This window comes from Procambarus clarkii, chromosome 6 (assembly GCF_040958095.1).
Source record: "Procambarus clarkii isolate CNS0578487 chromosome 6, FALCON_Pclarkii_2.0, whole genome shotgun sequence".
Taxonomy (NCBI): Eukaryota; Metazoa; Arthropoda; class Malacostraca; order Decapoda; family Cambaridae; genus Procambarus; species Procambarus clarkii.
In genome coordinates, this window is record NC_091155.1 from 4045835 (window position 1) to 4063208 (window position 17374).

Genomic DNA, 17374 nt, shown 5'->3' on the forward strand with positions numbered 1-17374 from the left:
AAAGCGATTTAATTTGTAAGAGGACGGTTTGCTATAGTTCTTTTGTTGTGCGCAGCATCACAGTGGAACATCAGTGAACATGGGTTGACCTTGGAGTATAATGACTGCTCTTCTGCCATCCTTAATTTCCTGAACACGTGTGTTCTTTACCTCAGAGATTAGATTACCTAGGCCAATATGGTTCGCAACATATTTTTAAATAATCTCAACTGGCCTGCTTGAGAACATGCAACATTAAAAAAATAAAACAGGATACCTAGGTAATATTAAGGAAAACGAATTCATCCTAAACTCATTTATTCTGTGCACTATAGTCTTGAATTCCGAGAGGCATATATTATGAATAATCTCTGTTTATAACAAATGTTCACTTGCTGGCTACCCAAATTAGGGGGGTAGCATCCCCCTTATCCCCTATCCAAAATAATGCATTACAAAATAGAAGTTGTTAATATAAATATTCAGTTGGTGAAGACATTATTTAAATATAACTAAATAATGTAATGTAATTGGGAGGTTAATGTAATGACTTGACCTAATGTTTTGATGTACTCACTTATAAGTTAGACAATGAACCTCGTGTAATTAGTTACATTGGGATTTGACTAGCTTGAGGGTTAGACGAGTTTTAATATACAACATAATAAACCTCAGGCACATCAAAATGTGCTAGTTATCATTTATAAGATATCATCAGGTGCACTTATTTTGGTTACAAGATTTTTAAAATTATATAATTATTTATATATACATAAAGTATTTGTTCTAGCTTTAGTACACATTTGTAAGAATATTAGAAAACACTGGAGTTGTGAGTATTATTTGTCTCTTCCATATTCTTTGGATCAGTAACTTATCTCATCTCTTTCTGGAGACTTTCTCTTTTCATCAACTTTCATTGCTTCTCAGAGGGGGCCTTTCATTCAGCATGATTTTCGTATTTATTGGCCAGTCTCTCCTGTACTTTTGTCTCTTGATGTTCCAATGTTCCATAGTAGAGGAGAGGGAAGGTTTATGCTGTATGTTCCAGGGAATGGTATTTGGCCTCACAGCTACAGCTCACATAAGAGACAAAAATCTAGTTCTTCTTAGCCATAGATACAAACTTTTAATTAATTTTGTTTTATGTTTGTCATACTTGGTCTTATGTAGCAACCTATCATACTCTCATGGAACAAAAAAAAAGAAAGAGGATTTTGTTCACATATGTTCTTAGTGATATTTCAGACCATTCCAATACAAATTAAGATTGCCTGGGTATGTATTGGTTTCAGACATTTTCTTCACTAAATAATTTAATAAGGTAAGGAAGCAATTAAAAAAATTTCCTTTACAACCAAGAAACAATAATGTTTAGCTCTTCAGCAGTAACTTATAGTGATACTCAAGCTGCGCGAATGTTAGAAGGTCTTCAGCACCTATAACTTCTTTCTTAGAACTCAATTTAAATCACTCATAGTTTCAACAGCTGTAAGTTCTGTGCATGTTCAATTTATTTTATTAAGATAAAACTTGCTCTCCTAATATTAGAAGGACGAGTTGTGCCTTAAAGCCATAAAAATATTCATGTGTTTCCGTACCTTTGAAGAAATTTAAGTATTCTAATCTCCCAAAATATTGTTTTCTGTTAGTATCTGTTACTCTCTTCTGGCGATTCCTGTCCGATGAGAGGTGTAGCCTCAGGACCTCTGGAGGTAGAGGCAATACCTGAGAGAGAAGAAACCTCTCTAGGTGCAGTCATGTAGACAATGCCAGAGAGAGAAGGAACCTCTCTTGGTGCGGTGATGGAGGTGACTGTTTCAATAGGATCGTGTACTGGACTGATAATAGAGTTCTCACTGTTGAGAGGCAAACACTGATGTGAGCTGGTTTCAACTGCTGTTGGCTCCATCTCCGTCACCTCTGGAATAAATGAGAGAAGTTAATACACCATGACTGTCAATACTTTTCTTTTAATTCAACTGTTTTAATTCAACTCTTCCAATTCAATATTGATAATTAATCCAGAGCTACTTGATAACAGGAGATGAGTGGATTAATAGGTAACTTTTATAACTAATTCAGACTTAAGAGGAAGGCGAGCGTTAAGAAAACGTTCTGGGTGTATAGAAGTGGTTGAACTTTGTTCAATATTTTATGCGAAGTTGACATCCTTGACTGGGACTCTGGTAAAATAAGCTGGTATTATCCAGCAAAATTGCAATCTTTCCTAACTCAAATATTTTACCCTTCTGTGAGAACATCACAACTAATAGTAGTATACTTACTAGTAAGGAATTCTTTAAAAATGTAAAACTTATGAGTCTGCAGAAATTCCTAATCCAAGATAATTTTCTTAATTGCGAAATCTACTTTTTTAATCTTCTGTATAATATTACTACAGGTCTTCCATATCGTTTTATTGAAATATATTATTAATTATCTTCTCGCAATTAAGAAGATTATCCTGGATTTGGAATTTCTGCAGACTCGTAAAGTTCATTGAATGGTTTCAAGATTAATCAGGTTTAAAGTGAATTCTGATAAATTTGTGGAAACAAGTGCATATAATTATTGGTTGTTAAGACTTCTGCACTTTGAAATATCTGAGAAGGATAAACGGGCGAATAAGCTGAAAACTTAATTTCGTGTAAACTTGGAGAAATTCAAAGGCTTGACTCCCTGGATCGATTTTACGTCTTTAAAGTGTAAATATGTGAATTATGATGATAAAAGAGTGGATAATTGTAGAGTTACTCACTAGGAAAAAAATCAGAACTTGGGTATACCTACATTTCATTCAGTTGACCCCTGACAAGGTGGTTTTTAATTTTTCAGATAAAATTTTGTCTCCCATTGAGAAGGAATTTTCTCTTTGGGGTTAGATTTTGGTTTGACGTGTAAAAACCCTAAATTTTTAAACCTTTTTTTTATGTTTGGAATGCCTATGTAATACATTAAAAACTTGTAACATGAGAACTGGTACAAACTATAGTTAGCTAACTAATATTGTTAGCTCTGTGTCTTCTTTAGCACACGAGGTCTTTAACGATTTTGATAAATATAAATGTACATTCCCTCTATTTGATAAAAGGAAATTATATTGTATTTAATTTAAGGTTTGAAGAATGATAGGAGTATTTGTATGACAAGACCGGATAAAGGTAGGCGGTGTAGTGATGTTTGACAAGTTAGAATATGTGAATAAGGTTGAGGGGCTGGTTGAAGATCCCTCTGTTACGTACCCCTATTGGATATGTATATAAATATTAAACAATTTACTTTATGTGCTTATATATCAATACTTGTATATGCTTAAATATTATATCATTACTTGTATGTGCTTATATATCATTACTTGTATGTGCTGATATATCATTACTTGTATATGCTTATATATTATATCATTACTTGTATGTGCTTATGTTTTGGTAATGATCATCTGGTTGACCATACCGTGGGAAACCGTTATATTTTTTTTTAATGATCAGCTAGTTCGCCTTACCGTGAGAAAGTTATATTTTGTACTGATCATCTAGTTGGAAACACTGTGAGAAACCGTTTTAGTTGTTCATCTAGTTGGCAATACCGTGAGACACATTACCTTCCTGATATGTTGTGCTGTTGCCAGCAATTTCCTCTTTATTTTTATAAATATATAACTGTATTATATTAAACTACATTACCTCTGTTTATGCATGTAAATCTGATCATTCTTTAATTTAGTTAATTAATGATTACCTTATTCCCATTATATGGCTCCATTTAAGTAAAATTAATATTGATAAAAGTTGTCATCCGATGTTGGGAAGAAGCGATGAGCGACTCCCGCCTGGGAATTTTAGTTAGTATCTGGTGAGCTCACGAAGGACAAACATCTGGGGAGTTAAGTTGCTGTTATATTTATTTGGTTTTGCTGTAGTATATTAGTCTGAGGAGACATAAATTTATTCTGATTTACATGTGATAGTGCCCATCTGTTGATTGATATATAATACTGATAATTACCTGAAATATTATTTTAATACACAGTTACTTTTTATGTGTAATTAATTAGTCCTGGGGTGTTTCATTCTAATTCTTGCATGTACGAACCATGGGTTTATACTGGTGACACACCTTTAGATTACAGCGGCTTTCTATGTCCCTAGACCAATATATATTCTTGTTGCTGTTAAGTGTCATGAGCCATAAAGAACGGTTTGTATCTTAGATTTTGGGGGCCAGTCCGGGATATATTGTTTCCACATATATTTAACTTTTGCTAATCGAACTTTGCATTCCTAGGTACAAGTGTGCTTAGAAATCTGTGTGTTTTAGAAACTTGCAATATGCCATGTTAGAGTCATCCTGTGTAACAAGTAACCTACGTTTCACAATTTTGGAGGTAAGTTATCCTATATTTCGTTTGTGCAGTGAGGCAAAGCAAATTTTCAGTGTTGTGACAATTTAAAGTGAAGTGTAGTGCCGTGCCATTCTGTTATTTATTTTAGTCAGTCAAGTGCCAAGTGTTAATTAACCATGGAGGATCAAGTGGTGTCGCTGTTGGCTAATCCAGACTTTGAGGGAATTAAAAACCTAAAAAAGTCTGCCTTAATAAATATGGCAAATAAGTTAGAATTAACAGCCAAAAATATTTTGACTAAAGCACAAATTCTGAGAGTCATACTGATACATTTAGTAGAAAATGGTGAGTTAGGGGAAGAATTTCTGGAGACAGTCAAAGAGGAGACTAGTGAGCAAATTGCTTTAAGGCATCTTGAGTTAGATGCACAATTAACGTATGCTAAACTTGAGGCTCAAGAAAATGAATTTGCAAGGCAACAAAAAATATTAGAGCTTGAAGCTCAACAAGGAGAAATTGAAGCTCGAAACCAACAAAAAATATCAGAGGCTGAAGCTCAACAGAGGGAGCTTGACACTAGACGTTTAGAGAATGAGGCACAAAGTAGTAGAATTGTAGTGCAATTGCAGCTGGAAGCAACAAAGAAACACCAGTTAGAAATTCAACAACAAATGGGTGAAGCTAACCTCAGACTTGAAACACAGCGTTTGGCAGCTGGGCATGGTAATACTAGCAATGTTTCTAATGGTAGTGATAATAATCCCATAAGGATAAATAAGTACATAGAGTTACCCAAGTTCAATGAGGAGGATCCCGAGGTTTTTTCTCACATTTTTCTAAGATTGCAGTCAGTATGAACTGGCCAAAGGATCAATGGGTTGCAATCATGCAGAGTCAACTAAAAGGGAGAAGTCAGGAGGTTTTTGCATCCTTGCCTGATGAGAATAGTTTTGACTGAGTTTGTTAAGAAAAGCATCTTAAATGCTTACCAATTAAATCCGGAAGCACACAGACAAAAGTTTAGGAACCTAAAGAGGGTAAGTGATCAGACAATAGCAGATTTCACCCGTCTAAAGATTAATTACTGCAACAGATGGCTAAAATCACTTTCAATAACCGAGTATGATGCTCTTAAGAATCTTCTTATAACAGAAGAAGTGATGTCATGTCTCCCAGACAAATTGTCTACTTTTATGGGAGAACAGAAAAATATAAGACATTTAGGAGCTGTCTAAGCTCGTGGATGAGCATGAGTTGTTAACTAAGGCCCAGTTTAAGGCCCAATCACCTAAGTTTAACCGTAGAGAAAATTATAATGCTTACCGAACTCCTTATCAGTATAAATCCGATTCTAGTGCTCCAGTTACTCCCATGAACTCTTCTCTTATTAAACCTAAAATTGCTACTCCATTGCCAGGACCATCTATTCCTAGTAATGCTAATTCTAAACCTGCAGTTGGTTCCACAGGTGTGTCCACTGTCAGGCATTGTACACATTGTAAGAGAAGAGGACATGTGATTACTTCTTGCTATAGTTTACATCCTGAATTACGGCCAACTGGTCTTATTATGAGTAAAGGATTGCAAACTAATAATTCTCCATGTACTACAGTCAATCACAATTGGATGGCTGAATTTAAACCATACATTTCTTCAGGTACATTATTGTGTAAAGATGGTAGTAGTAAGACTGTTAAATTACTCCGTGATACTGGAGCTTCACAGTCTCTTATTGTCCAGAATGTACTTGCTGATGTTGACACCCGAGATCTTGGTGAAGTTGTGCTTCTCCAAGGTATTGCAGGTAGTGTGCAACAGGTGTCTTTAATGCAAATTAACTTTGATTATAATTATACTTCAGGATGGTGTAATGGTTGGTGTAAGTAAACAACTGCCCATTCCAGGGGTAGATATTATTCTTGGTAATGATTTTGGCAACCGAAAGGTTGAAGGGACCAGGTGTCCAATAATGTTAATTAATCCCAATAATGTACTTGCTCAACCGGAACCAGATGATGGCATTATTTACCCTGCTTTTGTTGTAACTAGATCAATGAGAAAAACAGGTGAAAGTAATCCTGTCTTCACTAAGGTAGCTGTTCCCAAGACCAGGACCCCTTCAGAAAAGGAGTGGGAGGTGGATCAGGAAGATTCTTTTATGACTCGACTGGATGATGAGAGTGAGGCAGTAGTAGAAGCCCTGCTGAACCTAAACCACAAGGAAAGTGAAGGTGAGGAGGCTGAACTATCTGTACCTTGCCCACTTGTCTCCACTAAACCGCTCCACTCCACTTTACTCTTATACACAATGTACCCAACATGAACTTGAGTCCTGGCTTTGTTGCTGTGGACTCTTCCCTGTCACAGTATATACTCAAATGCTCTAATCTTTCTAACAAACGTGACTTAACATAAGCTTACCCCTTCCATTTATCTTTCTTTCTCTTTCCTTTTCTTTCTCTCTTCTCCCTTTTTCTGTTCATTGTCTTCTACGCTCCCTTGCTATCGTCTTCTTATTCATATTACTATCTCATTCGGTGGTTATAATAGGAGCTGCCTCGTATGGGCCAATAGACCTTCTGCAGTTCTCATTATTACTACTATCCCCTACACCTTACTTTCCTCCTCAGCTCTCTCTTGCCTATTTATTGCCTGTCCCTACCTCCTTATCACAATCGACTTGAGAATGGTCCAGGACGGACCGAAACGTCGTCGTCCCTTCAACTTCTAGTGTGTGGTCTGGTCAACTCCACTAAACCAGTTGTCGAGAGTGAGGCCGAAGTAGCTATGGCTCCAATTTATTCTGATCAATCAGGAAAAGAGATCAAGCTATTAGGTTCTTGCCCGCTCGCCACTGAGTCTGAGACATTGCCCTTAAGTGTTAACAGACTACTGATCCTAGTTTACTTGAGTGTATTTCTGAGGCTCCTGATAATGTTGATGCATTGGAGTAAGGGACGGGTTTCTTCTTCAAGGATCAACTTCTGATGAGAAGGTGGAGGCCAAAGGGAACTCCCTCATCAGATGATTGTGAGACCAGAACCCAACTAGTTGTCCCCAGTGTTTATCGTAAGCAGGTCCTGCAGGCTGCACAGGATGACCCCATGGGAGGTCACCAAGGTATCACAAATATGTACCATAAAATATGAAAATATTTTTACTGGCCCAAGCTAAAGAAAGATGTGGTCAGGTATTGTCATAACTGTGTACCCTGTCAAATTGTTGGCAAACCAAACCAATCTGTGCCTAGAGCACCATTGCAACCTATTGTAGTTCCTGATGAACCATTTTCTCATGTTGTAATAGATTGTGTAGGACCTTTACCTAAGATTAAGTCGGGTAACATTTTTATGTTTACTCTTTTGTGTATGACGACGAGATTTCCTGAGGCGTATGCTTTAAGAAATACTAAGACTCATAATATCAAGTGTCCTGAACGATTTTTCTCCTTGTTTGGAATGCCTAGAGTTATCCAGAGTGACAATGGGGGAAATTTTGTTTCCAAAGTTTTCAAAGCTTTCTGCAAATCTAAGTGGATTCAGCACACATTTTCTAGTCCATATCATTCACAAAGTCAAGGTGGGCTTGAACGTTTCCATCAAACGTTGAAACAGATGATAAAGACGACAGGAGAAACTTATCCACGAAATTGGGATGAGAATCTCCCTTTTGTGCTGTTTGCTGCCAAAGAAGGGTTACAAGGGTCATTGGGGTGCTCACCTTTTGAGCTCGTATTTGGTCACCAAGTGAGAGGTCCGTTAAAAATGCGCCAAGAAAAGTTGATGGGAGATGTCTCTGTTCATCAGTGGTTGGTATTTGAGTGAGGTCAAGGACAAGTTGTGTCGGGCTAGAGAGTTGGTGAAGGAACATCTGGAACAAACTCAACAAGCCATGAAACAAAGATATGACAAAAAGTTCAGGGCTAAACTCAGGTCGTTTGCTGTTGGTGTTGAAACCTCGTTTGGGGGACTTCCATGTCCCATGAAGAACCCTACCAAGTGGTAGAGAAGGTGGGAGACCTAACTTACAAAATATTTAACCCTACTATTTCAGAACATAAAATGAATGTGCATATTAACAGGTTAAAGGCTTACGTTGGACCAGAAGTGGTAGCTTGTTTTAGTAGGGAAGAGTTACCATCTGAGGGAAATTGTAGTGAAGAAAATGATGTTAATATTCAACTTCTCGGTTCCAGTTCCAATGGAAGGGAGATGCTATGTCATTTACAGGAGGAGCAATGTGATGAGTTCCAGATTCTGCTGGACAACCATACATCTCTGTTTGGGGAGGTTCCCACACAGACCCACCTCATCACACACGACATTCAGCTCCTGGACAGCACTCCAATTAGACAACATACTTACAGAGTGAATCCCGAAAAGAGGAAAATTATACAACAAGAAGTGGACTATCTGCTCCAGCATAATTTCATTCGGCCAAGTCAAAGTACTTGGAGCTCTCCGTGCTTTTTAGTGCCAAAACCAGGGGGAACCTATAGGTTGTGTGTAGATTATCGTAAACTGAACAAGAGCACTACTGTTGATGTATTTCCATTACCCCTGTTGGAGGAGTGTATTGAATCAATAGGACATGCTAATTATGTAAGTAAACTTGATTTATTTAAGGGATATTATCAGATTGCATTAACTGATTATGCTAGGGAAGTTACTCCTTTTGTTACACCTACTGGTGCTTATGAATTCAATGTCATACCATTCGGTTTGAGGAATGCACCTGCCACCTTTCAAAGACTCATGAATTTCTTACTCAAGGATGTGCCAGATTATAGGGCCTACCTTGACGACATTGTTTTATATAATAAAAATTGGGCAGATCATCTTTCAGGCCTTAAGCAATTGTTTACCGTGTTGAAAAACGCCAATTTAACAGTGAATATGAATAATCTGTAGTTGGGCAAGAGGTACTATAACCTATCTTGGACATGAAGTAGGACAAGGTGCCGAGTCTGTCCTGTCTGTGGGTGCAGTCTATAGAATTCCTAACACTGATGTGTCCGAATTCAACTCAAACCTTAGAAATCTAATACTCGATAACAGACTGAACAAAAACCATCTAATTATCGCAGGGGACTTTAATATTGACCTCTGCGAGCCTGAACACCCTACTGCTGTTAGCTTCCTCAACTGTATGAATTCCTGCTTCCACATACCCTTAATCACTAGACCTACTAGAATCACTGATAGTACTGCCACGACTCTAGATCACATCTGGACAAACATAACCTCTCCGCTTACTTCAGGTATAATCACCGATAGCACTACAGACCATTACCCCACATTTCTCTTAACTAACATTAGCAAACCACCTCTAGAGTCAAGGAAGTTAAGTTTTAGGCTGCACAATGAAACTGCTATAGAAAATTTTATAACTGCTACTGATAATGTCAACTGGGAGTTCGAGTTAGGTAACATAGGGGACATCAACCTAGCAGTGCAATCTTTTCTTCAAAAAACTCTTAGCCTTTATAACACCCACTGTCCTATGCTTACAAAACAAGTCACAACCAAAAGGCTTAACAATCCCTGGCTTACAAAGGGAATACTTAAATCCATTAATAAAAAACATGACCTTGAGAAGAAGTATAGGTTAGGTATTGTCTCCAAAGAATTCTCAAAGAATTACTCATTATTGCTATCTAAGATAATTAGACGAGCCAAAACTAAATACTACGAAGATAAATTTACCCAAATAAAGAGCAACATTAAAAAAAACTTGGAGCACAATTTCACAAATATTGGGATCAAAGAAGACTTTAAATTACAAACCAACACTCCTGTCCAATAACGATGGTCAGCTTTCAGCCTCAGATTCTGCTATTGAGTTCAATAGGTTCTTCTCTTCCATTGGGTCATCCCTTGCAAATGATATTCCATCTTCCAGTACTGACGTTAAGGACTATCTTACAGGTAAATATCCACAGTCTCTGTACCTAAAGCCTATTAATTCCACTGACGTCAATGAGATAATCCTTTCCCTTAAAACCAAGTCTAGTGCCCTTGAGGAGATACCAGCTTTAATTTAGAAAAAAACCTCCAGATCTTTAGCCCCTGCTATTACATTGCTCTTCAACAAGTCACTTGAACTCCAAACCTTTCCAGATATTCTAAAAAAAGCGAGAGTAACGCCTGTCCACAAATGTGGTGATCTCACAGATGTTAACAACTACAGACCTATATCAGTCCTGCCAAACTTGTCAAAATTTTTTGAAAAACTAATCTACAAGCAGCTTTACTCTTATCTAGCCAAACACAATATACTTAGCCCTTGCCAATATGGCTTCAGACCCAAAAAAGCACTAACGATGCACTTATTAGTATGCTTAACTCGATTCATACAGCTCTTGATAAAAATGAGTTCCCTGTTGGGATATTTGTGGACCTGTGTAAGGCTTTTGACACTGTCACCCACCAAAACCTTCTTCTTAAATTACATCATTATAGAGTCAGAGGACACTCCCTGCAATACCTCCAATCCTACCTTACTGACAGGCTCCAGTATGTTTCTGTGAATAATTAAATTTCTCCCACCCTACCCATCAACATTGGTGTTCCTCAGGGCAGCATACTTGGCCCTCTCCTCTTTCTCATCTACATTAATGACCTCCCAACACCTCAAACCAATTCTATTTGCTGACGACACAACCTTCATTTACTCCAGTCCTGACCCCCTTGCTCTAAATGCCACAGTAAATACTGAGCTAAATAAAGTCCATCTTTGGCTAACTGCCAACAAACTCACCCTTTAACATTGACAAAACTTTCTATATTCTGTTTGGCAATAAATCCTCTAATCAAATAAATCTCAAAATAAACAATACCCAAATTTGTAACAAATTAGATGGCAAATTCCTTGGCATTCTCATTGACCACAAGCTGAATTTCCAGGGACACATTCTAAATATATCAAAAAAAGTTAAAAAAAACCGTTGGCATTCTTTCTAAGATCAGATATTATGTACCCTACCCTGCCCTGGTGACTCTCTATTACTCCCTCGTCTATCCATATCTCAACTATGGTATTTGTGCTTGGGGTCTACTACCCAAAATCATTTACGTCCTCTAATTACTCAACACAAAGCTGCTATTAGGACAATATCCAACTCTGGCCCCAGACATCACTCGGTACCCCTACTCAAATCTCTGAATATGTTAGACATTAAGTCACTGCACATTCTCTCATGTGTATTATACATATATAAAACGCAAAACTGTAATGCCAATCCTGACCTCAAAAGCTTCATAGAAGGTTGTAACAGAACCCATGAGCACCACACCAGAAATAAATAAAGTTTTGATATTCCTAGAGTACGACTTAATCAAACTAGAAATGCTCTACAAATCAAGGGACCCAGATTGTGGAATGACCTTCCCAACCATGTTAAAGACTGTACCTCTCTCAACCAGTTTAAGATAAAAACGAAGCTATACCTAAAAAATTCCCTGTAACCTACCTTACCCCTCTATTGTCAACCAATGTCTGTTTTATTTAAAGAGCGCTGTTTGTCGACAGAATTGTATTTCTGCTGCTTTTTCAGCTATGATTTTCATTCCATGTTTTCATTTTACTCTTTATGCTCAATTAGTATTAAGCTTTAGTCATTTAAGTTTTTCATGCCCGAAACGCTTTGCGTAATAGTGGCTTTAGGCATTGTATGTACTAGCCCTATCTATAAATCCTTCACTCTTTGTAAAATCTCTTGTATGTATGTACCTTACCTAAATAAACATTTGATTTGATTTAATTTGAAGGTATGATAATTCCTTTACAAGATAAGATACAAGCCATTGTGGACTACCCAGTGTTAACCAGTAAGAAGAGAGTCCAAAGATTTATTGGTATGTGTGCTTGCTATTGGCGGTACTGTAGAAATTTTTCGACAGTTGCTGCCCCATTGACAAATTTGTTGCGAAAGCAAGTAAAGTTTAAGTGGGCTCAAGATTGCCAGAATTCATTTCAGAACTTAAAGGGCATATTTTCAACGTCACCTGTTCTTGCTAGTCCCAATTTGACAAACCTTTTATTTTACATATTGATGCATCAGATGTTGGAATAGGTGCTGTGCTTATACAAGTTGGTCTAGATAATATTGAACATCCTGTGTATTATTACTCTAGAAAATTTAAATCAGCCCAGAAGAACTATTCAGTGGTAGAAAAGTAGGCGTTGGGTCTCATATTGTCAATGAAGAAATTTGAAATTTACCTTTCAGGTAATAAGGTACTAGTGTTTACTGACCACAATCCCCTTATATTCATTAATATGATGAAATTTAAGAACCAACGAATTCTGCGCTGGTCATTGTTTCTACATGAATTTAATGTTGAGATTAAACATATTACGGGCAGGAAGAATGTCATTGCTGATGCTTTGTCCAGAAGTTTTGTATATGATGTACCATGAGTGAAATATTATTTTACTTAACATTTTTACTTCAGACAAAATGTCATTGATTTTCAATCCATTGCATTTTTTTTCTTGGAGGTGGAAGTGTTACGTACCCCTATTGGATACTTATATAAATATTAAATAATTTACTTGTATGTGCTTATATATCATTACTTGTATATGCTTATAAATCATATCATTACTTGTATGTGCTTATATTTTGGTAATGATGATCTGGTTGACCATACCATGGGAAACCGTTATATTTTTTTCTTTTTTTTTGTAATGATCAGCTAGTTCGTCTTACCGTGAGAAAGTTATATTTTGTACTGATCATCTAGTTGGAAACACCGTGAGAAACCGTTTTAGTTGTTCATCTAGTTGGCAATACCGTGAGACACATTACCTTCCTGCTATGTTGTGCTGTTGCCAGCAATTTCCTCTTTATTTTTATAAATATATAACTGTATTATATTAAACTATATTACCTCTGTTTATGCATGTAAATCTGATCATTCTTTAATTTAGTTAATTAATGATTACCTTATTCCCATTATATGGCTCCATTTAAGTAAAATAAATATTGATAAAAGTTGTCATCCGATGTTGGGAGGAAGCGATGAGCGACTCCCGCCTGGGAATTTTAGTTAGTATCTGGTGAGCTCACGAAGGACAAACATCTGGGGAGTTAAGTTGCTGTTATATTTATTTGGTTTTGCTGTAGTATATTAGTCTGTGGAGACATAAATTTATTCTGATTTACATTGATAGTGCCCATCTATTGATTGATATATAATACTGATAATTACCTGAAATATTATTTTAATACAGTTATTTTTTATGTGTAATTAATTAGTTGTGGGGATGTTTAATTCTAATTCTTGCATGTACGAACCATGGGTTTATACTGGTGACACACCTTTAGATTACAGCGGCTTTCTATGTCCCTAGACCAATATATATTCTTGTTGCTGTTAAGTGTCACGAGCCATAAAGAACGGTCTGTAACACCCTCTACATTCATGTTGTTTAATATCGACCCCTTTTCATATATACTGAAATGTCAAGATAAACTTAATAGAGTTGTAAGTAGTCTGAAAGAAGTTATCTTTGATTATACAAAAATGTTTTCAACTGGCTCTAAGGTAAGTATTTTTTATAGGTTATCATAGGTTCATAAAACAGGTATACCCATTCGCCCTATTTTATCAGCGATTGGTACTTTTAATTACAAATTGGCAAAGTTTCTAAGTTCCTTTATTAAAACCATTAACTTGTAAAGAATTTACTGTAAGAAACTCTCAGGATTTTGTACAGGAACTTTCGTCATTGAATTTTGATTTCCCTAATATAATTGCTAGTTTTGATGTAGAATCACTTTTCACTAATATTCCTCTGTGGGAAACTTTTGACATTTGTGTAAATCAATTATTTGCTGACACTAATTTGTACTCGTCTTGACATACCATAAAACATATTTAGGACACTACTCCAAGCTTGCACTAAAGAGGCACCCTTCTTGAGCCCACATGGGCACATGTGTAAGCAAGTAGATGGGGTCGCCATGGGTTCTTCCCAAGGTGTCCTGTTTGCGAACATCTACATGGGTATCATCGAGCAGGTTTTAGTTGACATGGACTTGAAACCCGCCATATACTGCAGGTATGTTGACAATTTTTGTATGCAGGTACCTGATGCCAGACGTCTGCAGGAGCTGAAGGAGGCATCTGAGCGGAATTCTGTGTTGAGTTTCACTTACGAGATGAAGAAGGATAGGAACTTGCTTTTTCTAGACGTAACAGTCATGCAAAGGAGCGGAGGTTTCCACACTGCAGTCTGCACTAAGCAAACAAACATAGGAATGTGCCTCAATACCAATAGTGACTGCCCTGACAGGTACAAGAGCAGTGTTCTCAACTCTTACATCGACCGTGCTCTCAGCCACAGCTCAGGATGGAAGGAAGTCGATGAGGAACTCTGTAGGGTAAGGCAGGTCCTAGTCAACAACGGCTTCTCTAATGGTTTTGTCGAAGACATCATAAAAAGAAAGGTGAAACGCCATCCAACCTTTGAAGAGTCAACCAACACAACACATGTACCCCCTATTAGACTATTTTACAGAAACTTCTTTTCGATGGCTCATAAAATAGAGGAAAGGGTCCTGAAAGATATTGTTGATAGGAACGTTATTCCTACAGACAAAAATCAGAAAATACAATTGACGATACTATATAACAAAAAGAACGCTAACCTACTCATATTGACATATCCAGACACCAAGCATAACGCCTTGAAGAAAACCAACATCGTCTAAGCCTTCAAATGCCCATTTGGGGATTGTAAGCCCCAAAGAAATCAGTATAAAGGCAAGACAACAACGTCTCTTTCCAGTCAATTAACAATGCATAAACAACAGGGCTCAATCAAGTAACATATAATCTCTTCTCACAACCAGACCATCACACAGAGAAATCTTAACAAATAACACAGAAATCATCGATAGATACAGCGATAGTAGGAGGCTCAATATCTGCGAGGCACTACACATCAAAAAGTCAACAACAGCAATCAACAGCTAATTAATGCACAACTATATTCTACCCACTTCAAGACTACGAACCAATATAGAAGAATCAAGAGAAAGTGTTGATGTTATGGGCCAATAGGCCTTCTGCAGTTACTTCCATTCTTATGTTTTTATACCTATTGGTTCGTGTTCTGTCTTGTGTAAATGTCAATCACTTCACCCAAAACTTTTGTATTATATTTCCTCACCCAAAGGCGAGTTTAAGTACGAATGTGTTTTTACAGGTTACAGTTGTGTATGTAAACTAAAGTCTTTGAAAATGTAATTAGTTATTACGAAACGCATTCAGGCGTCGTGTCAGACTAGAAATAATAATGAATTTTGGAGAATTGATTTTTCAATTACCATCGACAGTGAAAAGAAACATAGGAAATATTGAGAAAAATCGCGTCAGAATTACTAATCTTACCTTTTCGATCATATTTAACAACATATATGTATGTTGTTAGATATATAAATATATATATATATACATATATATATATATATATATATATATATATATATATATATATATATATATATATATATATATATATATATATATATATATATATATATATATATATACACACACATATATATAAGTATATTTTGGTAGCAGTCTTTCCTGTAGACATATATTATTAAATATGACCGAAAAAGTAAGATTAATAATACTAACACGAATTTTCTCAATCTTTCGTACATTTCTTTTCACTGTTGGTGGTAATTCAAAAATCAATTCTCCAAAATTCATTTTTATTTCTAGTCTGACGCGACACTTGAGCGCGTTTCGTAAAACTTATTACATTTTCAAAGACTTTAGTTTACACATACACAACTGAATCTTACACATCTCCGATTTGTTTATATCTACATTTGAGTGAGGTGGATGGGGTGAGGTGGTATTTAATAGGGTATTAAATTCATCAACACAAGACAGAACATGAAACAATGGGTATTGAATGGAAGTGATTGTAGAAAGCCTATTGGTCCATATTTCTTGATGCTTCTATATTGGGGCGGAGTCTTGAGGTAGGTAGAATATAGTTGTGCATTAATTGGCTGTTGATTGCTGGTGTTGACTTCTTAATGTGTAGTGCCTCGCAAATGTCAAGCCGTCTGCTATCGATGTATCTATCGATGATTTCTCTGTTGTTTACTAGGATGAGCTTACAGTCCCCAAGAGGGCATTTGAAGGCATAGACGACGTTGGTCTCTTTTAAAGCGTTCTGCTTTGTGTCTGGAGAGTTTCTCATGAGTAGGCTGGCCGTTTTTCTAGTTTTATAGTAAATCGTCAGTTGTATCCTCTGATTTTTGTCTGTAGGGATAACGTTTCTATTAACCCTTAAACTGCGCATGGCGTATATATACGCCCTGAGTAACATGTCCCATGGTGCGCATGGCGTTTATATACACCATAGGGTGCCAGGCCTGATTCAAATGGCCCGCGGCTACACGGGGTTCACAGTAGCTTCCTCGGGGCTCTTGTAAACAGATGCCATTTAAAAAAAAAAATCGTGGGCAATATTCTCAGGTGTGAGAGGCACAGTACTGTTGGAGCAACCAAGGCCGGCGCACGCAGCATGAGCGAACAGCATTGATGTTCAGCTTGTGACCACAGCATCGCCGAAAAATTTCAAAATAAATATATAATTGTTATTATTTAGCGATGACAATATTACAGATGACCAATGACTGTGATATAAATAACCAGGGTTGTGATAATAGCAGGATTGTTGTAATAATTAGCGCTGTGTGAGGAGTGATGCTGAGAGACGGAGGGAGACAGCATCGTTTACTGACTGTGTGGCCACCTGTTATTGTTTGCGTTCACCATACCAGGTCAGTGGTTCTCTATGGTGAACACAAATGTAGATACTTATATATAATGTGTGTATTAGTGTAATAACAGCAAAAGGATTATGCTGGGAGGAGCCATATGGGTGACGGAGGTGACGTCGTCTGCACGATTTCTCTAGCTGTTTAGAGGGTGGCCACTATGCTCTTTGGGCGCTCTACAAGCTTAGGTGTACAGTTACGGTGCATAAAACATGTAGATATTTATATATAAT

At 36.9% G+C, this 17374-nt stretch overlaps 1 protein-coding gene across 1 annotated transcript in view; it reads right to left on the reverse strand.

Annotated features, from left to right (window-relative positions):
- Nucleotides 1-291: 291 nt before the first annotated feature.
- Nucleotides 292-17374, reverse strand: part of LOC138354908 (uncharacterized) — a 269529-nt gene continuing 252446 nt past the window's right edge. The window contains exon 5 of the mRNA XM_069309390.1: nt 292-1902. Within this exon, the coding sequence (XP_069165491.1) occupies nt 1628-1902 (275 nt within the window). The 3' untranslated portion in view covers nt 292-1627. The remainder of the gene's footprint in view (nt 1903-17374) is intronic.